The 20,514-nt window shown below is 40.9% G+C and overlaps 2 protein-coding genes across 3 annotated transcripts in view; both read right to left on the reverse strand.

The window, feature by feature from the left end:
- The window catches only part of MATR3 (matrin 3), a 1,017,354-nt gene that overhangs the window by 243,172 nt on the left and 753,668 nt on the right, over positions 1-20,514 (reverse strand). The gene's annotated exons all lie outside the window — the stretch shown is intronic.
- The window catches only part of CTNNA1 (catenin alpha 1), a 121,513-nt gene that overhangs the window by 86,451 nt on the left and 14,548 nt on the right, over positions 1-20,514 (reverse strand). For both annotated transcript variants that reach the window (XM_049829435.1, XM_049829433.1), the window contains exons 2-7: positions 17,202-17,308; positions 14,737-14,932; positions 7,769-7,935; positions 6,853-6,972; positions 4,529-4,795; positions 1,063-1,266 (exon numbers count right to left, since the gene is read on the reverse strand). In XM_049829435.1, the coding sequence (XP_049685392.1) occupies positions 1,063-1,266; positions 4,529-4,795; positions 6,853-6,972; positions 7,769-7,935; positions 14,737-14,932; positions 17,202-17,306 (1,059 nt within the window). In that variant the 5' untranslated portion in view covers positions 17,307-17,308. The remainder of the gene's footprint in view (positions 1-1,062; positions 1,267-4,528; positions 4,796-6,852; positions 6,973-7,768; positions 7,936-14,736; positions 14,933-17,201; positions 17,309-20,514) is intronic.

A 20,514-nucleotide genomic window follows, 5' to 3' on the forward strand; every position in this document is an offset into this window, starting at 1 on the left:
ACAAGGCAGTCTTTGGACCAGTTTTACTCTACACAAAGTAGTGTTTGCCAAAAGATTTGGAGGTAAGGCACATAACACAGTGATGTTCCTAATGAACTAAGTTTCAACTCAAACACACTCAAAAGCATAAATAAGACTTTGCCTCATCCCATTAAGATTTCTTCAGACAATTTTAGTTGCCACAGTGCTACAAGCCACATAAGTTTGCTTAAGTTGTTGCCATTCCTGCAACTTTATTTCTGAAATAAACTTTAACAGTATTGAAGTTTAAAGACTAGACATAGTCTAAATCTTATGATATCCCAACCTTATCTCTCAACACAGCAAGAGCTATTCAGATTAAAACCTACCGGGATAAGAACAAAGAGGCAACAGAGGGAAGGGAAGTCCAATATTGTATCATTATGCTCTCAAATGCAGAAGCTCATCCGCATGACATGACAGTTACTCCAACCATAGGAACACTCTCAGGCTTCCGATACTGTGTACGCATTAGATGCCTAAGCACTGGCAAAACACTATTTGGAGTCTAATATTTGTACCAAACTGTTCTCAGGATTTCTAACTAAATATTTAACTTCATACATCACCTCTACTCAAACTGAGCAGCAACAGTAATTAACTTGATTCTGAGAAACTATGCCTTTAGCTGAAAAGATGACACAGTTAAACATTCCAAGCTTTAACAGAAGTGAAGTACTAATTTTTCCATAAGTCAAGTTACCTTATGTAAGCTAAGGCAGAAAAACAGACTAGTTCTATTGAATTTCTCCACAAACCAATATTAACAGTCATAAAAACAGTGCCAAAGGGTTAACACTTTATGATGATAATAGTTGCTTGGAAGACTAGAGATCAATTTTAAGATAAGTATCATTGATGATTTAATTATGTTTTATCCTGCCTCCTGACAAACCTTTCACGACTACTGGTTACTGTTCAAATTCTGTTCGGGAACAAAACAAGCCAACTTGAAGACACACAGCTTTGATTCCACATTTTAGATAATCACATGGAGTTAAAAACCACACAAACTAAACAAACAGAACAGAAGATACTCACATTCCCCATGTATTCTGAAAGTAGATCCTGCAAGGCCTGTCGCACTGCATTACACTCGGCAACTATACGTTCCCGTCGGTCATCACGTGTGCAGGATGAATCAGCCATCAGGGCTGCTCCACTAATGATGCTCTCCAGGCGCTCTTCCAGGGAAGGCCTAAAACGTTCTTCACTGAAGGTCGATGGATCCACAATAATTTGTTTCTAGTAAAATAAAGGTTTTTAGAAATCAGTAATCAGACCAAGCAGTAAGTTACTGTTAAGTCATCAACACAGCCAACACCTACAGCAAACCCCTGATCAGGCATAAAAGGCAAACACCACACAATTTTGGCACCGACGTTGATTTTCATAAGTAGTTTTGTAAAATTACTAAAAGGCTCCCCAGCAGATTACATTGCTAGTCATTTCTTGTGCTGCTTTGACAGCTAAGCAAAACTTGGCTACAGGAAGCCTCGTTACATGAATGGCAAAAATCAAACGTGCCAGCACAAATAAGGTTCAAAGTACAGAACTCATCTTAACTACATGTCAATCCGGACATGCCTTCACTAGTTAACTTGTCAGATATAATTATCCCATCGTGAACCAAAAAACAAGGAAAACAAACGTCCAAAATTAGCCCTATATATATTGCTCTCTTGTCCTAGTTTATCCAGTCTTTCTTCTCTTCACCATTATGCAGGTAAATACAACAGCATTCTCAGAAGTTCTCAAAGTGAAACATCAACACAAATGTTTCAAAAAGCACAGAAATCAATTTCTTCATGGCAGAAAACGATCACAGGTTTCTCTTGACAGAGTATTAGTAAGCACAGCTCATACTGAGAAACTTAAGGCTGAAACAGCAGTACTGATGTATCTGCTTTTCAAGGGGCCAATACCACCATCCATAGAAGTTCACCAGGAAGAAGCAGTGTAGTATTGTCCTGGTTTAACCCCAGCCGGCAACTAAGCCCCACACAGCCACTCGCTCACTCCCCCCTGGTGGGATGGGGGAGAGACTCAGAAGAATAAAAGTAAGAAAACACGTGGGCTGAGATAAAGACAGTTTAATAGGTAAAGCAAAAGCTGCGCACACGAGTAAAGCAAAACAAGGAATTCATTCACCACTTCCCATGGGCAGGCAGGTGTTCAGCCATCTCCAGAAAGCAGGGCTCCATCACACGTAACGGTTACTTGGGGAGACAAATGCCATGACTCCAAACATCCTCCCCTTTTTCTTCTCCCCCCAGCTTTACATGCTGAGCATGACGTCATATGGTCTGGAATATCCCTTGGGTCAGTGGGGGTCAGCTGTCTCACCTGTGTCCCCTCCCAACTCCTTGTGGCCCCCCAGCCTCCTCGCTGGTGGGGTGGGCTGAGAAGCGGAACAGCCCTTGGCTCTGGGTAAGCACTGCTCAGCAGTAACAAAAACATCCCTGTGTTATCAACACTGTTTCCAGCACAAATCCAAGACACAGCCCCATACCAGCTACTATGAAGAAAATTAACTCTATCCCAGTCAAAGCCAGTACAAGTATTTATCACCTTGTGAGTACTTTCAGGTGATTTATTTAAAGAGGTTTGCAATTTATTAATGAAAAATTGTTTGGCCATTTCAAGATTCGGTGGTTTGTTTAGGGTTTGGGTGGGTTTTCTTCCACTACAGGGGCAGGAGGGAAGGATGTTGCCAACTCTTTATAAAAGAAGCCCCAACATTTTTTTAAATGGGAGTTTTTGCAATCACATTGTATGCCAGCTAACTTCAACAGCAACTTCACAACCACTACTTCTCCCACCAGCCAGCACATTTCATCTCCCTATGGAGTAACCACACAACCTTTGCAGAGGATTAGAACATGGCACACGTTCTCCAACGTGGTCCTCATTGTTCCTGAAACTTTTAGCCGTATGGATAATACAGTAATTTGCCACAACTCCAGAACTGCACCATCAAAACCAGACATAATGATTATCTTGTTATCTTCTGGTAGCCATTTAATATTTTTACCATCACAGTAAAAACAGTGGAGTATTTGGGGGCATGTGCATGCAAAGCCTCTATTGCAAGAGCACAATAATACTCAAACATTAGCAGGAAATGAAGTGCAGGGATAACATCTGCCAAGAACCTGAACACATTTGTTTTGTCGGTCTCCTTTGGCAGGAATGCGATGACAAAGCTATTGCACACAACGCACATTGAAGCTGGCCTGCTGAACAAGCCCTGCTGCTATTAAAGAGCCTCACAAAGTGGAACTAAAAGCTCAAAAGCTCCATGTGAACCACAACACTCAAAAAAGTCTCCAGCCATGTATTAGAAAGTTCATAGAGTAAAATATGGCCACGTATCAAAAATTACATTAAATGGTTTGAGCTAGATTAGCCAATCCATGAACCTGAACTGAATTGCCTCTTCAGTTCTACATACCCAAGTAAGTCCCTAACACCGTGTGCTGTTAGAGGACCTGCCTTCCCCTCCCACAGATACCTGCTCAAACCTGCAAGCCCTTGGGTGCTAACCTGAGGCACACTCTTAAGACTTACATAGCTGAGCATACAACTAATAGAATTTAAGAAAAGCAGAATTAAAACTGAAATCACAGTCACAAAGATCAAGACAACCATGACATCCTCTTGTTACCCAAGAGATCACAAAGAAAGGCTTCACACCAGACACAGGGAAAACGCAAATAGTACTTTATCCTGGTAAAAGAAACATGGCAGAGAAAGTAACGTAGGGGAGGAACAAGAGTGGTAAGAGCAAAAAGGAGAAGGTGAGCAATATCTGGCAAAACCAAGAGTTAAAACACATTTGAGTGATGGCTTTGCAATATTAAATAAAGTTTTAGAGGTAAGTTAGTGCCAAGGTGTTTAAAATTCAGAGGCTGAATCAGTGGTAGACACAGAATACTGGCTTCAAAAAGAAAGTGTTCTCAGTAAAAATGCATGGCTATCCTCAGTAACTTACTGAATGCAAGATAAAGAATATGACAGATCAGTACAACACATCAGTGTGAAACGACTTCATTCCCAACCAAAGATCATATTAAACTTCCCACTTCATCTTCCTCTCAATAGGTAGTTTGGGCAATTCCAAATACATTATTCACTTTTAATAAGTCATTTCTGTCACCTACAAGAATACATTACATATATATATTATGAAATAATCAATTTCAAATAAACCAAGGCCTTACATCTAATGTAGCAGTAGGCTAACTGCTATTTCAGAGCTAGTTTAACTTGACAGCCTTCAATCACCAAGAACCACATATATATCTTTCTATATTTCCATCAATCCTAGTTTGGAAAAAGACTTTTTAAAAAAATAAAAGCTTACTTTATCTGGGACTTGCTCTATTTCAGTAGAAAATGATCTTTCAGGCAATATAAATAAAAGCAAGCTGTTGCTAGTAAATGAGGTGAACGAATACAAGAGTTGGAGTTACTACTTCTTTTACACAAAGGGTTCAAAACTTACATCAAAGTTGTTTAGAGCATAAGCCAGCTCTCCACCTCCACCCTGCTGCTGGGCAGCATCATCTGATGCAGTTGCTTGAGCTGCGTTTGAGATGCCTGTGACCGCCTGCTGAAGCTGTTTGTAGATCAAGTCCCTGTTAGCTTTGTAAGCAGCTACATCAGGGTGCTGCAGACAGGCCTGGGACGCCGTATAAAGAATGGGAACGTTCTTCTGCAGAATTCCTCTGGCTGCTGCCATTTGATCGCGGTGACCCACATCTTTCAATTCCTATTAGGAAAATTAAAGGGGAGAGAAAAAAAAAAAAAAAGCTGCATTTGAGAACATTCCCCACATTTAACATGCATACACTGTCTCCTTGCATCTTCAAAAGACAGGCACGTTCTTTGCCTAGTATGCTCAAATCTAACTATCTTCTGACTGAGTATCCCTACTCTTAAGGGCTCAACTAATTTCAAAACACAACAGCTTCATGAAGACAAAAGAAAGAAGTACTGTAGGGCAATTCACAACTCCACAATTCGAAATCTAAGGTTGGATTTTTGCTCCTCTCCACAGTAGAGGACCAATATTTTGACAGCCAGTAACACCTATAAAACAGGAGGACACAGAGGTTGCGAGCACACACTTTTCTCCCCACTCCCTCCAGTTTGCGTTACATCTAAAAAAAAAAAGTCATAAAGAAACCTAAATCCTCAAAACAGAATACCTTACATTTTTAGATAACTTAAGAACCAAGTTAATTTTTAACTGTGAAACAAACAAGAGGCTTCCCCTACAATCTTGTCTTGCACTTGCACATGAGAAGCAAGATCTTCTTTAAACTTCAAGACTCACAACCAGAATGTTTTCTTTAGTCACACCTAGAAGATGGAGTTTACTCTCCTCGATTCAGGTACTTAATTTCAGAAGAACAACTATATCATCTCATTCAACTTCTTGTTCATCTCCAATGAGACGAGATTAATCCAATGACTGTAATTACCACTAATTTAAGATTAGCAAGCAAGTCCATATGTCTTTTCCCAAACACTCACTGCTGCAATTCTCTAAAGCACCATCACCTCCGTTTTGGAATAGAAGCACTATGATTAGATAAAGCTTCTGAGTCCAGCACAAGCAGTAGGTTTATAAAAGGAAGAACAAACACAGTTATTAGATTATCATAATTTTAAAGTTACCTCTTAAATCTAACGAAGAGGTGATGAAAATGAAGAGGACTGCCTTACTGAGAAAAGGAAAAAAGAAAATCTGACAGACTCTTCAAAATGAATGGGTAATATGTGACCTCTATAAGATACACACTAAGCAGGGAGGGCACTCCAAGCAGGCTTACGGATTCACAGATTTAGTACAACCACTTCCCATAGTGTGGAACAATCCATCACAAAGCAGTTTAAGAACATTTACTGCATTGCCATCACAACCCTACTCCCATTTACTGCAATCAGATTTTAGATACATAACCAACTGGCAATCCATTTTAGACTGTACCCAGTTTATTTTCAAAAGATGAATCTGTGCAAAAAAAAAAAATCAAGCAGGGTCAGAGGTGCATAAGCAATTTTGGTTTGTACATATCAGCAGAACAAACAAAAATGCTCTACAAGAATTATGCTATTTCTGATAAATGGGACTGCCCACATCTCTGCTTTCTTTTGAAAAACTTACCTACACAAGAATGAGTCACAACAGTGCTATTGAACAGAACACATTTTACACACAATTTAAGGTTAAGCACAAGCTATCCAAACACAGAACATACGCATAACAAACATGATTTTAAACCCCTTCTCAAATGGGCATTTCTGTGCAAGACTAACCAGCACTGCCACTCACGTTCCTGGAAAGAGTTGTAATTCTGTGCCCAGCCATGACTTTTCCTCCCTATTTAAATGGACATGTTCAGTTTGTCTGTGCAAACCACAAAGGCAGTGTGGTCTAGTGGTGAGTGCACCAGGCACTGACTCACATCTCAGTTCTCTTTCCTTATCCACACCTGCATTGCTTCGAAGTGCAAGTCTTGGGAAGCAGCATTTAATTAAGGTACTAAAGCATTAACATAAAGAAATGTTTACTACTAGAAGAAATTCTGTCAGAAGCAGTACACTACAGCTGAGCAGACTTTCTGCTTACCAGGCAAGCTCAAATTTCCTAAACATGGCAGAGTGCAACAGAAAGTACTCAGCAATAAAGTTAAAAAAAGTAACAAAAAAGTATTAGCACCAATAGGTACTGTCCAAGAGCAGCAAGGCTACCTTAGTTTCTTATTTTGAAAAAGAAAAAGAAGAAATAACATACAGAAGAAAGAGCTGCCATCACTATACCTGTTGCCTTTTGGCTGCCATTATGTTAAGTTTGTCCACTTCTGGTTTGAGGGCTTTGTATTGGATACCCAAATCCTGCTCTGTGCCAGCATTTCTTAGCTTCAGGATACCTTCTTCCACCTAAAAGAACATATATGCACATATTTTTCCAAGTAATACAAGTCCACAGTTCAGGAAGTAATTCAGAATGTACTTCATAGCAGACAGAGAAAGCAATCTTCATTTGCCCCCTTTTCTTTGTTGGAGAGAGATACTTCAAAAACTAATAGTACTCAAGAGTTAGCTACTACTTCATAGTCACCAGCTACCAGAGACAGCCAAGTACACGCATTTGAAAGAGTATGAAGGAGCCCAGGGCCTCGGCAGAGCTGCGGCAGTGGCCGAAGGGCACAAGGAGAGTCCTCAAAGCCCTGCCACAAAAGCAGGCCCAGTATCAAATCTCATTTAATTTCAAATTCTGTAAAAATCACCCACCCACCCTCTTGCTCATGGGAAGAAAAGGCTTCCTCAAATATGCCATACCAATTTTATTTAGTCTACCGAAGCTACTCATCCCTAGTAGCTACTAGGGAGTACTAGTTATAAGAAAGCCAAATTATTTCTTCAAGATGAAAAAAAGCTGGTTATCACCTGCAGTTGCAGACCACAGTGCATTTTGTTTCAATACTAAAAGTTCAGAATAAAGTGCAACACAATGTCAAAAGCTACTGACAATGACTGTAAAAACAAGTGACAAACATCCATTACACATGTTTTGCTCAGAGGAAAAACACTAAAAACCTCCCTGCTCCAGAAGCGAGCCGCTGACAGCGCACACACCAGGGTCAGCACGCACGCATGAAACAAAGCCACCTGACAGAGCACACCTAGCATGCCAGGCACAGCAAAGTGAATCACAGCAAAGAACTACACTTACTACTTTAAGTTGAACAAGCAGCTTGTAGACATCTGCCATATCAGCCAAAATCAGCAGTCGAGTAACAGCAGAGAGGAGGGCACGCGCTGCTCGGACCATGTTCCCTCGTTTCACAGAGGAGCAGGGGTCATCTGCAAACTCCCCTGAAGCACTCTTCATCAAGTCACCTGCACAAGAGGACAAGACAGTCTGACTTTAACATCACACAGCATTTCTTAAGGGGCTGTAAGGATTCCTGGGCAAGCAAATCTAAGTCTTGAAAACAAAATGCATTTGCTTGAACACAGCCAGCAATTAAGACTGTGTGTAGCTACCTCTAAATGTGTGGTTACCACATGGTATCACAGTAGAGGGGCTTGTGCAGGGAGGAAGGGCTGGGAAATAACACTTTGATCCTTATTTCTAATTGTACAGGTGTTTTAACAAGCCAGAATCCTCTGGAGAGGCAAATTCAGCCTGTCTTCACTGTTACATGCAGGATTGCAGTTATTTCACAAACTACAATGCTTTCAAAGCTTAAGCAAAAGCTTTGATTTGTGTGCGTGTAGGAGTTAAGCAGAAAGCAGCAGAAAGTACTGTAAACACACAAGGAAATGCCACAGCTCGTGGGACTGTAAACAACTCTGAGCGATGACCTGGCTGGATATGCCCTGGTTTGCATTCAAAGCAAGGCACCGCTTAGTAAAACGCTTCAACATTTCATAGCCCGTGGGTCTGCATCTGGTGCAGGAGGAAAGAATTTAGGTTTCAGATGGTAACAATGCAATTGGTTAACTATGAAAAGCAAAGGCCACTTTACATAGCTAGAGAAATTCCTCCAGAAGGCATTCAGAAAGCATAAAAGTAATGTCTACATGTAGTCAGAGGAGTAAATTTTGGATTTCTCCCCCCACTTTCTGGGGCAGCATTTTTCTTCCAGTACCACAGTTCCTACATGGCAGCAAGTTTTGGAATCCACATTATTATTCTTGGATCTCTTTGCATTTCAGAAACATTTGGTGAACAGCTAGGATTTAGTTTAGAAAACGCTAGGTACTCAAGGCCAAAGATTTGCAGGCAGCTAGAGATGACCAGAAAGCAGGCAAGTAAGTGTTGTGTCAGAGGCTTCCCAAACCTGTATGAAAAAGTGTCCGTATGGCCAAATGCCAAAACAAAACCAGCACATCTCAGATAAGAAGAAAAGAACCTCAAATAGTGCTTCACAGATGAAAGCTGACAGTGACTCCATTCAAGCCCACTACCAAATGGGGTGGCAATGCAGTGGCATCATCCTGCCAATGGCTTGCCTGCTCCCACAGCTAGGCACTCAGTGCAGCGTATCCCCAGTATGTGAAGTGCTTAAATTTTATTTTAACAACTTTTTTTTTTTTAGCTCCTATTTTAACTACTCAAAAATACCTACAACTGGAAAGCCTGGGATTAACCATCCACATACTTACCATTAAGCAATTAATATCTTGCCCTAGAATAGTTTCTAGCACCCAAGCACTCTACACCTTCACAGCCAAATACAACCCAAACACAGCTGCCAGCCTGTCCAAGCAACTACATCAAGACACTCAATTTTGTTCAAATGCTCCCTCCTATGTAACACCCTTCCATCATCTTAAATAATACGACGAAGAGTGGCATACAACGTTTTAAGATAAAAAAATATGCTACTTCAGTACTGTGACATATGAAAAAAGCTTCTGTCCAAGTACAGACCAGCTATAAATATCAATCTAAAGCTATCCCTTACCCAGCTTTTTGAGGAACACAACTCATTATTTTAACAAGTGTTAAAAGCCTCAGATTTCCAGATGGGTGAAAGACAATGCATCTCCAGTGCTGAAAAACTGCAACCAGCCATAAGATTATAAAATCCCTACATAGCTGACATAACCCTTTTTTTATTCCTTCAAGATGACACTAATAATAGTGAAATTAATGTCACCATCACATCTATTAATAATCTCGAGATTTAAAGATATATGCCAGAACCAAAATTCACTACAAATATCTCCTCCCTTATTCACCTATATGTAAAATTCCCACATTTCCAACTCCCAAAAGAAAGGAACATTGTTTTCATTTATTTCCTATTTAAAACAACTTAGAGAGGTGCCACTGGCTTCATCTGAACCTCAGAAATTGCTAACCCAAAATTATCCTCTACCCATCTCTTAGATTGCAAACTTACAGGCCAGTCCTGAAATAAAATGCTATTCCTTTTTATTTTAACCAGAGACTTTAAAATATTTAGTGAGTCTCAAACAGCTTGTCAGGGTGTCAAAAGACAACCAGCTTCCCAGAATTAAAGGAAAATTATATTTAAAATTGTTGCATACATATTTTTTTCTGCAAATTAAAGAAAGCTGGCTTTCAGACTTTTCTTACAAAGAAAAGCAACATGGGGTAGTTACTTTAGCTAGATTCAAAGGGTAAGAGGGAACTCCGCCCTGGCCTAAGTATGCAGTTACTGCATTATGTGTGTGCATTAGCAGTTCAAACTGGATCCAGCATAATCTTCTCATTTTCAAATTTGAACCAGAGGTAACACAGCAAGTTTGAAAGCAGGGTTTCAAGAGTTAAAAGAAATACACTGCAGAAGAGTCAGACTATGAGACTCAGATTATACAGCTGGTACAAATTCTTATATGAGTAACCTGTTTCTCCAATATAACCTTAGATTTTCACTAGATATTACAAGGGAAACATAATAAAACAGAGTCAAGAAAAGAAGAGGCAACGGTAGCCATACTATGATCTTGTCAATAAAGCACTAAGAATTCAATTAAATCTAATGGAACAAAGCCCATTTCAGAAATAGTAAGATTTTAGTCCATCAAAAGAAAATTACCATTTTCTAGTCTCATTCCCACCATGCCCACAGGGTCTGACAGCACTTTCAGACAGCACTATTAATCCTCCTCAGCAGCACGGTACATGATGACCATGACAGAGAGGGCTTTCTTTATACGAACACTGACGGAACAGGAAAGCGGCAGAAAAGACAAGCAAGGCAAGGCAAGGAAGACCCAGGACACAAACAGGTACCGATGCTTTTTTTCCAAGCTAGAAACTCATGGCCACACATCACCTCATACCCTTCAGCACCTTCCAGTTCAAAGTCCATCTCCAGGCTCCTTTGCCTGCAGTATTAGAAATACAAAGAGTGCCATCAGGCCATATCTCTACCTGCTTGTAACACCCTATCACAGTTCCCTAGAGGTTGCCTATTCCCCCCATGCTTGCCTTATAGGCAAGCATGAAATCAGAGTTTAAAGACTCTACTACTCTGGATGCTGAAGTCTTATCTTATCACTAATGCCACCTTCAATGTCCACCATGAGTGTCACAACAGGCTGTCCTTGCTCTCCACTATAAAGGACAAGGCCCTGTATCTCCTTTTGCATATCAACATGGGAGTTGACACTTATGGCAACAAATGCTTCAATTCCTTAATCTTGTCTTCAGTTAAATCCACATACTGCCTACATCACGCCTCCTACAGTTTGCCAAGAACTGTCTCAGAGCTCCCTTAAGTTATGGCCTTTCAAACATCTCAAGTCCTTGGCTGGAGGATTACTTCTAATACAAGCGGTACACTCCTAAAATATTTTTATTGCAGGAAAAACAACTGAGAACACTTTGCACACTTCCAAGAAATTAAACTAACTGGTCACAACAGAATTTTAAAGTTGAATTTTCCAAGAAGAATTCAATGTTTAACTTCAAGTTATTCCACAACTGGCCTCCTGTTCCTTGGAAATCCTTAAGCCATGCATTTTGTGTGAAGTACAGTTGAAAAAAAAAACGTTTTACCCTTTCATAATTTGCCTCACTGTTCAGTTTTGGAGAAAGCTTCGTGCAGAAACACAGGGCAGAAAGACACCACACTGAATCAGTAGGTTCGCTGCCCTGCATTTGCAACCATGAAACACCAAAGTCCACAGGATTCACAAGACCATTCATCCATTCTCTTACCTAAGCCCTGTGCACAGGCTTAAGCTTTTTAATTTTAAGCTTTAATTTTTGGTCTTTTATGCAAAATTACCATAGGAAAAAACACAACAGCAAGAGCATAGCTAATACCCTGGCTCCTTGCACTAGCATACAGATATATAGAGGCAGTGAACTATGCTCATCCATACTCCAGGAAAACAGGAAGAGCCTGGTCAGCCTGACCCAAAAGAAATTTCCTTCCTGAACCCACAGTTTGCATCTTGTCTCAGTGCCAAGTACCTGGGTAAGAAATTGGTTCAGTTCCAAAACACCTCCCAACAGCACCAGAAGAGCTGACCATTTCAGCACACTATCTTCAATGCTTCAAAAGAAGGTAAAGCCCCAAAGAGCCTAGAGTGGGTGGAGTAAGACTGGGCAAGACCAATATTGACCCCTCTACTACCCAGCAAAACTCCAGCAGCTGAAATTAACATAGCAAATGCTGTAAGAATACTGAAATCCAAGACATTCACATGAGATATTTTCCCAGTCCCAAGTCTTTTCTATAACCACAGCAGGATCTATTCTGAAAAACATTTTGATTCTTTGTCTTCACTATTCTGTTCAAAATTTTATTTTAAGAAGTTTCAGTACTTTAAAGAAGTCAAAAGTCCAAAGCTTTAAAGGGCCAGGAATCTTACTTTAGGATATTTCATGAACTTGTTTAATATTTAAAGCAAGTTGTAATTTATTCTTCCATTGTAAAAATCAGGAAGACTTTGAAGATCCACTTATATTGATTTAGTATGTAGCCATACTATCATTCATTCTAAATAGCTCTTTTCACTTCTTTGTTTTTACCCCCAACAAATGGGACTTTATGAACAAGCGTGCTCACTAAAATCATGTACCCTCTCAATCTTCTTCTTGCTAGGCTAAAAAAAAATAATTTTAATTTTCTCTGATGAGACAAGTTATCTATTGTCCTAATCATCTTCATAACCTCTGTCTACATTCATTCATCTTTTTTTATTATGGTAACTAAATCGCTCCCTACTCTAAATAGAGGCATTATTAATTCTATTTTCCTGTCTTCTGCTGAAGATCAATTGTGCTATACATCTATAATCCCACTGCTGCCGTCAGACACACAGATGCTGCCAGTTCATGATCACCCTGCTGCTGACCAAGACACCCAGATTCTCCTCTCCACTTTTGCCACCCATTGCAAAAGGCAGATAAAGGCATCAACACCTGGAAGTTTTGCTAAGCACACACACAGGCTTTGTACTACACTTCCCTTGTTTCCCCAGTTCATGAATTCAACTGGTCTACCACAATACTGGAAACACTTCTGAAGTGCATGGACTGTATATAAACATGTACATTGAGAGTTTGTATCTCTTCCCTGTTATTAGCACTACTGAGAACTGCAATCCTCCCCTTGGGCATTGGCAGCAATAAACCTTCCCTCTGTCGTATCTCATTTTTCACCACTTGCTTCTAATTTCCTCAAAGGTTTGTTTGTTTTTTAATTTCCTTATGAAGAGCCGCTCTGCTAAACCTGACGGAACACTGGCACTGTGATGGGGCACAGGCTTTTATCCGTGGTCATGCTGCCTCAGCAGCCCAGCCCTGCTGTGACTGCATTCCCACAAACAGCGGTGGGCACAAGACATTCAGGCAAATCACTCAAGTCTAATCATCATCCATCCAGCTTCAGAAAACAGATACAGCTCTCTATGCACCAGGTTTCACGCAAGCTGCAAACAGTGAAAAGGGAAGAAGTGAAACAACATTGAGGTGGGAAGTCGCTTCATTCCAGCACCTCGCAGCTATGAACACCACCTCCTCTGTCAAAGATCAACAGAGCAGGGAAGTTTTGGCATCAAGTCTATGCGTAGTCTCAAAATCAAGCAGGGGCGATAAAACAAGTGATAGGGTCATCCTGAAGGTTTGTTTATCAGTTTCTCCTTCCTACCAGCTTCTCACTAATATGTAACTACAAATTCAGCTAATGGAACTTCCCAATCCTGAGGACTGAGTACAGCTCCCTTGCTCACTAATATCACTAAGACTCATTTGAAGGTACTCACAGATGAGCTTCGACTCTCAATTCTGAGCAGCAATCAAGCAAGCACCAAGAATTAAAGGCTTCAAGACAAAGGGGTCTCTTTTGCTGTTTGTTGTTGTTAAATTAAGCCAACTCAATTAGCCCCTTATATTACAGCCTTCTTATGTTGATCTTTCTTTGGTCTGTCAACCAGGCTCGTCCAGAACTTCGAACCATTTTCAACTAATATTTCATCACTGTGCAACTTCTGCTACAAACAAGTAATTAATGCTAATGAGTTTTCCTATTTTTGCAGCAGCAGCAGCCGTCACCATTAATACCAGTTGACTGGGTTTCACCGAAGCATAGAAAAGGCTCATGACTGGAAGAATGATAAATGATTTATGAGCAACATATTTACTAGTGCATATTTTAGAGTAAGCCAGCTCCATAGGCTTTTCTTGCAGGCCTTCTCCAAGAAAGTAAAAAAGAAAATTATAAAAATCAACACTAGTTGTGGGGGAGGAAGCCTGGAATATTTAATCAAGGTCCTCGCATTCTGTTTGTTGGTGTTTACATTTTGCATATTTGAGACACTTGGCTCTGTCAAGTCAACACTCGGCTCTTCCTCCTACAATGCTGTTTTGTATACATTCAAATACTGAAGAAGTTATTGACATATTTGAGACTTACTTCCATAATATTTATAGGCAGGATGGGAAGTTGACTTTTTAGCATAAACTGAGTTTTAAATGCTCTTCAAAGAATCAGCCCTTCTGCTTCTCTTCCCAATCTCTACTTGGGACATCCAATTTCCAGCACTGCCCAGTTCATGCTATTCCTCAAGGAAGCCAGCAAGACAAGCTGACAATCTATGCAAGTGGAGAGGCACTGAGTCATTTGAAATAACAGCAAAAGGGAAACGGGAACATTTCAACTTACTCTGAAAAAACACAGTTTTATAAGCCATCAGATACATAGCTCTTACCTTGCTTACGAACATCTTCCACAGCCGCTACCAGCTCCTCTTTAAGGAACTGGCTCTCTTTCGCAATTTTGTCTCCTTTCTCCAGGAAATTCTCTGTTGCTTGTTCAACTGATGCAGCCAAAACATGGGCTTTTTTAGAACGCCCTCGCTTTTTATTAGAGGGGCCCTTGTTGCTAGTGTTAACCAGTGTTGTTACCTAAAGACAAATATGGAGGGGAAAAAACAAAAAAACATGAAACAAATAGGAAGTTTATCAATTTGACAGCAAGGCCATGTGTATTTTTTTCTAGACAGCCTATCACTAATACCTGCACTATTGCCAGCTCCAAAGGTTAAACTCACAAATAAGTGTTTTTCACATCTCTAAACGTTACCATGCTTCTTGATTCCTTAGATAAGCATTATAAATTCAGCTAAACTGCTTAGAGATTTTTCTTATCAGCAGCAGACCTGAAAATTTTAAGAATTGAGTTCTATTTGTATTTTCGATAAACTGCAATATCAGTAACAGGCCAGAGCTATTTACCACCACATAACTATTTAACACCACATAAAAAGAACCCAAGTTGCGATTAACTAGTTTGGGATAGCTCTCCAGGAATAAAAGACCTCAAACAAGGTTGAAGCCATCATCTACAGAAATCTAGCAACACAGTATCTTTTGAGTCCAAAACAGTACTACAGCCAATGGAGTAAATGCAGAGCAACGGACTTCCTAGAGCTCATTATTTCCCCCAAAAAACCAAAACTGAACTCTTACAATCCTCCTGCGATCAACAAATATTTCCAAGTTTTATGTTTTAGACTGAAACCCTGCTAGGAGCTGGTCAGCAGCGGCCAGATGACTGCTAGGTACACAGGATCAGGATCCATCCCCTTCAAACACAGCTAGATGTCAAAAAATCCATGCACACTTTTCCATTTGCCTCCCCCCCACCCCCCTTTTTGTTAAGTCTAGGAAAAGGCATACAAAACTACTTCAGAGGGATATTAAGCTACAACACTAAAAAAATATTACTACTCTGGAAAGCCCAAGGACTGCTGACATAAAGGTCCTCAGAGCTGGATCCATCTTCTCAGTAGGTTGAATCAGAGAGGGGAACCCATCAGTTGGGAACATCGCTGTTGGTTTATGGGGAGCATTTGTATTGGGTAGTGTAAGTTCATCATGTACTACAAATAAAGAACAAGTTGCAATAATGCAACTTACTGTACTTTCCTCTCTGTATTTTGCCAGTCACATACTGCACAAAATTTGGGATTGCCAGCATGGCCTATTGTGCTACTTAAGGAATAAGTTACAGACACCAAACTCGGACAAAAAGGCCCTATAAACAAGTTTGCTAAATTAGGACAATTTCTCTTAAGGAAAAATTCTATCAGTAACTCCAGCTACAAAGCTATGTAGTAGATCACCCAACTGCCCATCTGAGTATCTGAAGGGAACAAATGGCAAGTACAGACAGCAGCTTGGCAATTAAAGGGATGTTAATACTGGAAACAGAACTTGACCATTGCAGTTTGTGCTTAGCAGAAGTTGCATTCAGTTCATACTGCCTTTTTAAAAATTTATTTCAGGAAAACAGTGCTAATGAAAATGAGTTAACTGTCTCCAGTGCATCTTCTCTTCTAGACATCCTAGAAAGCCCCTTCCAAGAATCTTCAAAATGCCCAATACACGTAGCTTACATTTAACAAAACTTACTCTAGCTCTCCTATATTCTTCAGTGCATTTCATTGGGCAATATACACCATGCAGAAATAAGCTTTGATTCACAAATCCAGCATAAAGCATAGGCATAAATTAAAAGAAAGCATGCATATCTTGCAAAAAATATACTGAAACAGTAGCAAATGCCATAAAAGCGTACTTCTTGGGTGGAATTCTGTTAAGAGGGGTCAGTAATCTATTTACAACACAAGGCTGTTCTAGACAGGTTGCAAACATCCCCCACCATACATTTCACCATTTACCTGAACTTCCTGCCAAGGCAACTCGAAACACAGGTAATCTCAAAGAAAAAACTTATGAGACCCTACTTCTGGCAAGCACTAATGGCTTTGTTGCAGGGGACTTTTGTCATTCCTGAATACCAGTTTCTAAATGAGACATAGCCCAGCTTTTAAAGACTCAACAAATAAGCAGCACACCAACCAAAATACAGGTAAGAAACAGCACAGCAGCAACGGAGCATTAGTCACCTGCATTTCTGCACTTCTAATTTAAATACTGTGTCTTATCAGGTGCTGAAAAAAACAGTCTTTCTAGACTCATGCCCAATAACTGTTAAAATTGAACTGAAAAAAGAAATTACTTGTACACTTTTTTCTATCTTTAGTTTTGTAGTGTCTTTACTTCTGGAATTTAAGCTTTGGAAGTCACTTAATTGAAATAATATATCAAAACAGGTAATCATCCTTATGAAGGTTTTTTTGCCCTCCCCCCCCCTTTTTTTTTTTCCTACCTGTGTAACAAGAGGCTCAAGTAGTCTTTCAACTGCCAGTGTTCTTATCTCCAAGCTTTTGGGGTCCCATTTGAAGTTAACATTGCCTGCAGTAACAGCAGTCATTTCTAGAAGAAGAAAAGAGCTATATGAATACCTTTTTTTTTTTTTTTAATTAGTGCTGTTGGAATGCATTTTAAAAATAAATTAAAACAGAGACTATTAAACACACAACATAGCCATTCGGTCTAAGTTAAGGTTATACTGTCTCCAGAAATATCAGTTTTGGTTCAACTGATGACAGTTCAAAAAATTGCTTACGGACAACAATATTCAGACATTACCTGGATGTTTTGGCGAGATGGGTAGACCCTGGCTGAACACCAGGTGCCCACCAAAGCCGTTCTATCACTCCCCCATCCTCAGCTGGACAGGGGAGAGAAAACTATAACAAAAAGCTTGCGGGTCGAGATAAGGACAGGAGAGATCATTCACTAATTATCGTCACAGGAAAAACAGACTCAATTTGGGAAAATTAACTCAATTTATTACAAATCAACCAGAACAAGGTAATGAGAAATAAAACCAAATCTCAGAACACTTTCCCACCACCCCTCCCTTCTTCCCGGGCACAACTTTACTCCCGGATTTCACCACCAAGCCCCCACAGTGGCACAGGGGGACAGGGATGGGGTTTATGGTCATCACACGTTATTTTCTGCCGCTTCACCTCCTCAGGGCGAGGGCTCATCACACTCTTCCCCTGCTCCAGCGTGGGGTCCCACCCACAGGAGACAGTCCTCCACGAACTCCTCCAACGTGGGCCATTCCCACGGGCTGCAGTTCTTCACGAACTGCTCCAGCATGGGTCCTTTCCACGGCGTGCAGTCCTTCAGGAGCACACTGCTCCAGCGTGAGTCCCCCACGGGGTCACAAGTCCTGCCAGAAAACCTGCTCCAGCATGGGCTCCTCTCTCCACAGATCCGCAGGTCCTGCCAGGAACCTGCTCCAGCACGGGGTTCCCACGGGGTCACAGCCTCCTTCGGGAACCCACCTGCTCCGGCGTGGGGTCCTCCACGGGCTGCAGGTGGAGATCTGCTCCCCCGTGGACCTCCCTGGACTGCAGGGGGACAGCCTGTCTCACCAGGGTCTTCACCACAGGCTGCAGGGGAATCTTCGCTCCGGCACCTGGAGCATCTCCTCCCCCTCCTTCTTCACTGACCTTGGTGTCCACAGGCTTGTTTCTCTTACATGTTTTCACTCCTCACTCCGGCGGCTGTTTCTCCCTCTGTCCCAACCTTTTTTTCTTTCTTAAAAATGTTATCACGGAGGCATTACCACTATCACTGATTGGCTCAGCTTTGGCCAGCGGCGGGTCCGTCTTAGAGCCGGCTGGTATGGGCTCACTCTCTCTCAAACACAGGGGAAGCTTCCAGCAGCTTCTTACAGAAGCCACCCCTGTAACCCGCCCCCCGCTACCAAAACCTTGCCACACAAAACCAATACATTTGGTTAGAAAATAAAAACAAAACCAAAACCAAACAAAAAGCACACCAAGACCTATCCAAAAGTCACAATAGTTTATGAGAGCAATGAGTAGACAAAACATTACCTGTCTTGTCATCAGTGGTCCCCAAGCAATGAAAATGGACCTCGCAGGTAGTGGGGGCACTTTACCATGAAGCTGGAGGCTAAGTAAATAACCCCTTTCCTATTTCTGCTGCCTCCTCCCAGGGCTGGCTGTCCTGTGCTCCCAGACCAGCTTTGAGACACAGCCCAAGGTCTTAGGGGAGCAAAAGGGAACACCTTGACTTCAACAGCACCAGAAAGCGCCAGTTTCCCCAGCTCCACCATGAGTCACTATCCCAAATGCTTCATCAAACCAGGAGCCAGGTTCTAACTCAACTCATTTAATCTGCCTGTTCATCCAATTCACCTTTTGGAAGTACAAAGGTAAAACAGTGAATATAAGCCTTATAAAGCCAGAAAATCCAGTTGGTTCATATTTAACAGCATATGTATCTACTACGCTTCCCCTTAACATTTACATAGGAGGGAAAAGCAGATTTGCATGAAAAGATCTGTTAAAAGCTGTCACTGAGACATTCCTTCCCGTTAGTTTTGTATCAACATCCCAATGCAACAGCAAATATGATTATGGGAAAAGTTTAGTAGAACTACTAAAATAGCTCTGCTTCTGAAACCAGTAGTCTAAAGAAAAAAAAACAAACCAAAAAACCACAAAACCCACACACAAAAAAAAGAAACCCAAAAAACACCAAACCTACAACAGATCACTAGATTAACACTATGATGCTGTACAGCACAACAAAGGAATAACCAGAACCATAATTTCAGAAAAAAATGAATTTAAAGTATTTACAGGCCCATAAAACCAGTTCATACCACTTTAGACTTAATAGATTCCAGCTCTTCGTGCTTTGGGTTGCCCTCAAAAGTCAAAATTAGACTAAACCCACATTTGTAACCTTGTATTTTTTAAAAAGTCAGGAAGAGAAATACATTTCCAAAGTCTCCTGCCACCCCTCTTCCTAAGCACCTGCTGATGAAGTTGCTTTGAAAGCTTATTAGTTGATATTTTAAAATCTTACTCTGGACAAGGCATTGTCTGCATAACATCTCAGCAGACAGATTGCTCTGACAGCACCAGATGTCCCCAAGCTGCCACACGAGCACAACATCCCATTATTTTTAAGAAGCAGGAGGCAAGGCAACAATTTTGGTAACCAACAATGTTTACAATACATATGAACATCTAACCATTTTACACTGATAGTTAAACATGCAGAAAAGGCACAGACATGCTGCTTGTTTCCCACTGAAGAATAAAATCTCTCAGGCACTTGAGATACTCAGCCTGAGAAGGCATTAAAGAAGTCAGGGCTTAGGATCACCCAGCTTCAGTCAACAGCACCCTCATGGCAGGCTGATCCCAAGACATGACATAGGCTCTCTTGCACCACAGACACAATATAATAGATTAAGTACTCACTGCACTACTGAAAACACATCTTTACCCTGAAAAGCCTACACTCTGTCATACACTGAAGTACAACTTTGCAAGGTGCAAAGCAGGAATATTCACCTAACCTGCATTGAGCTTTCCACTTACGCCCACGCTGCAAGTGCCCACACTGCTGGAGAGAAAGAAAACTTCAAAAGCTGAAAGCTTTAAAAACAAACAAACAAAAAAAAACCCACGCCAAAACACAACACACTCCATCCAAAAAAAACTAAAAAGAGGCTGATGCATGCTAGCATACATGTAACATTTCTGACTTTCAAATCAAAAAGCTTGGAAGTGCAGATGAAG

Source organism: Accipiter gentilis, chromosome 26, assembly GCF_929443795.1.
Source record: "Accipiter gentilis chromosome 26, bAccGen1.1, whole genome shotgun sequence".
NCBI classification, from domain to species: domain Eukaryota; kingdom Metazoa; phylum Chordata; class Aves; order Accipitriformes; family Accipitridae; genus Astur; species Astur gentilis.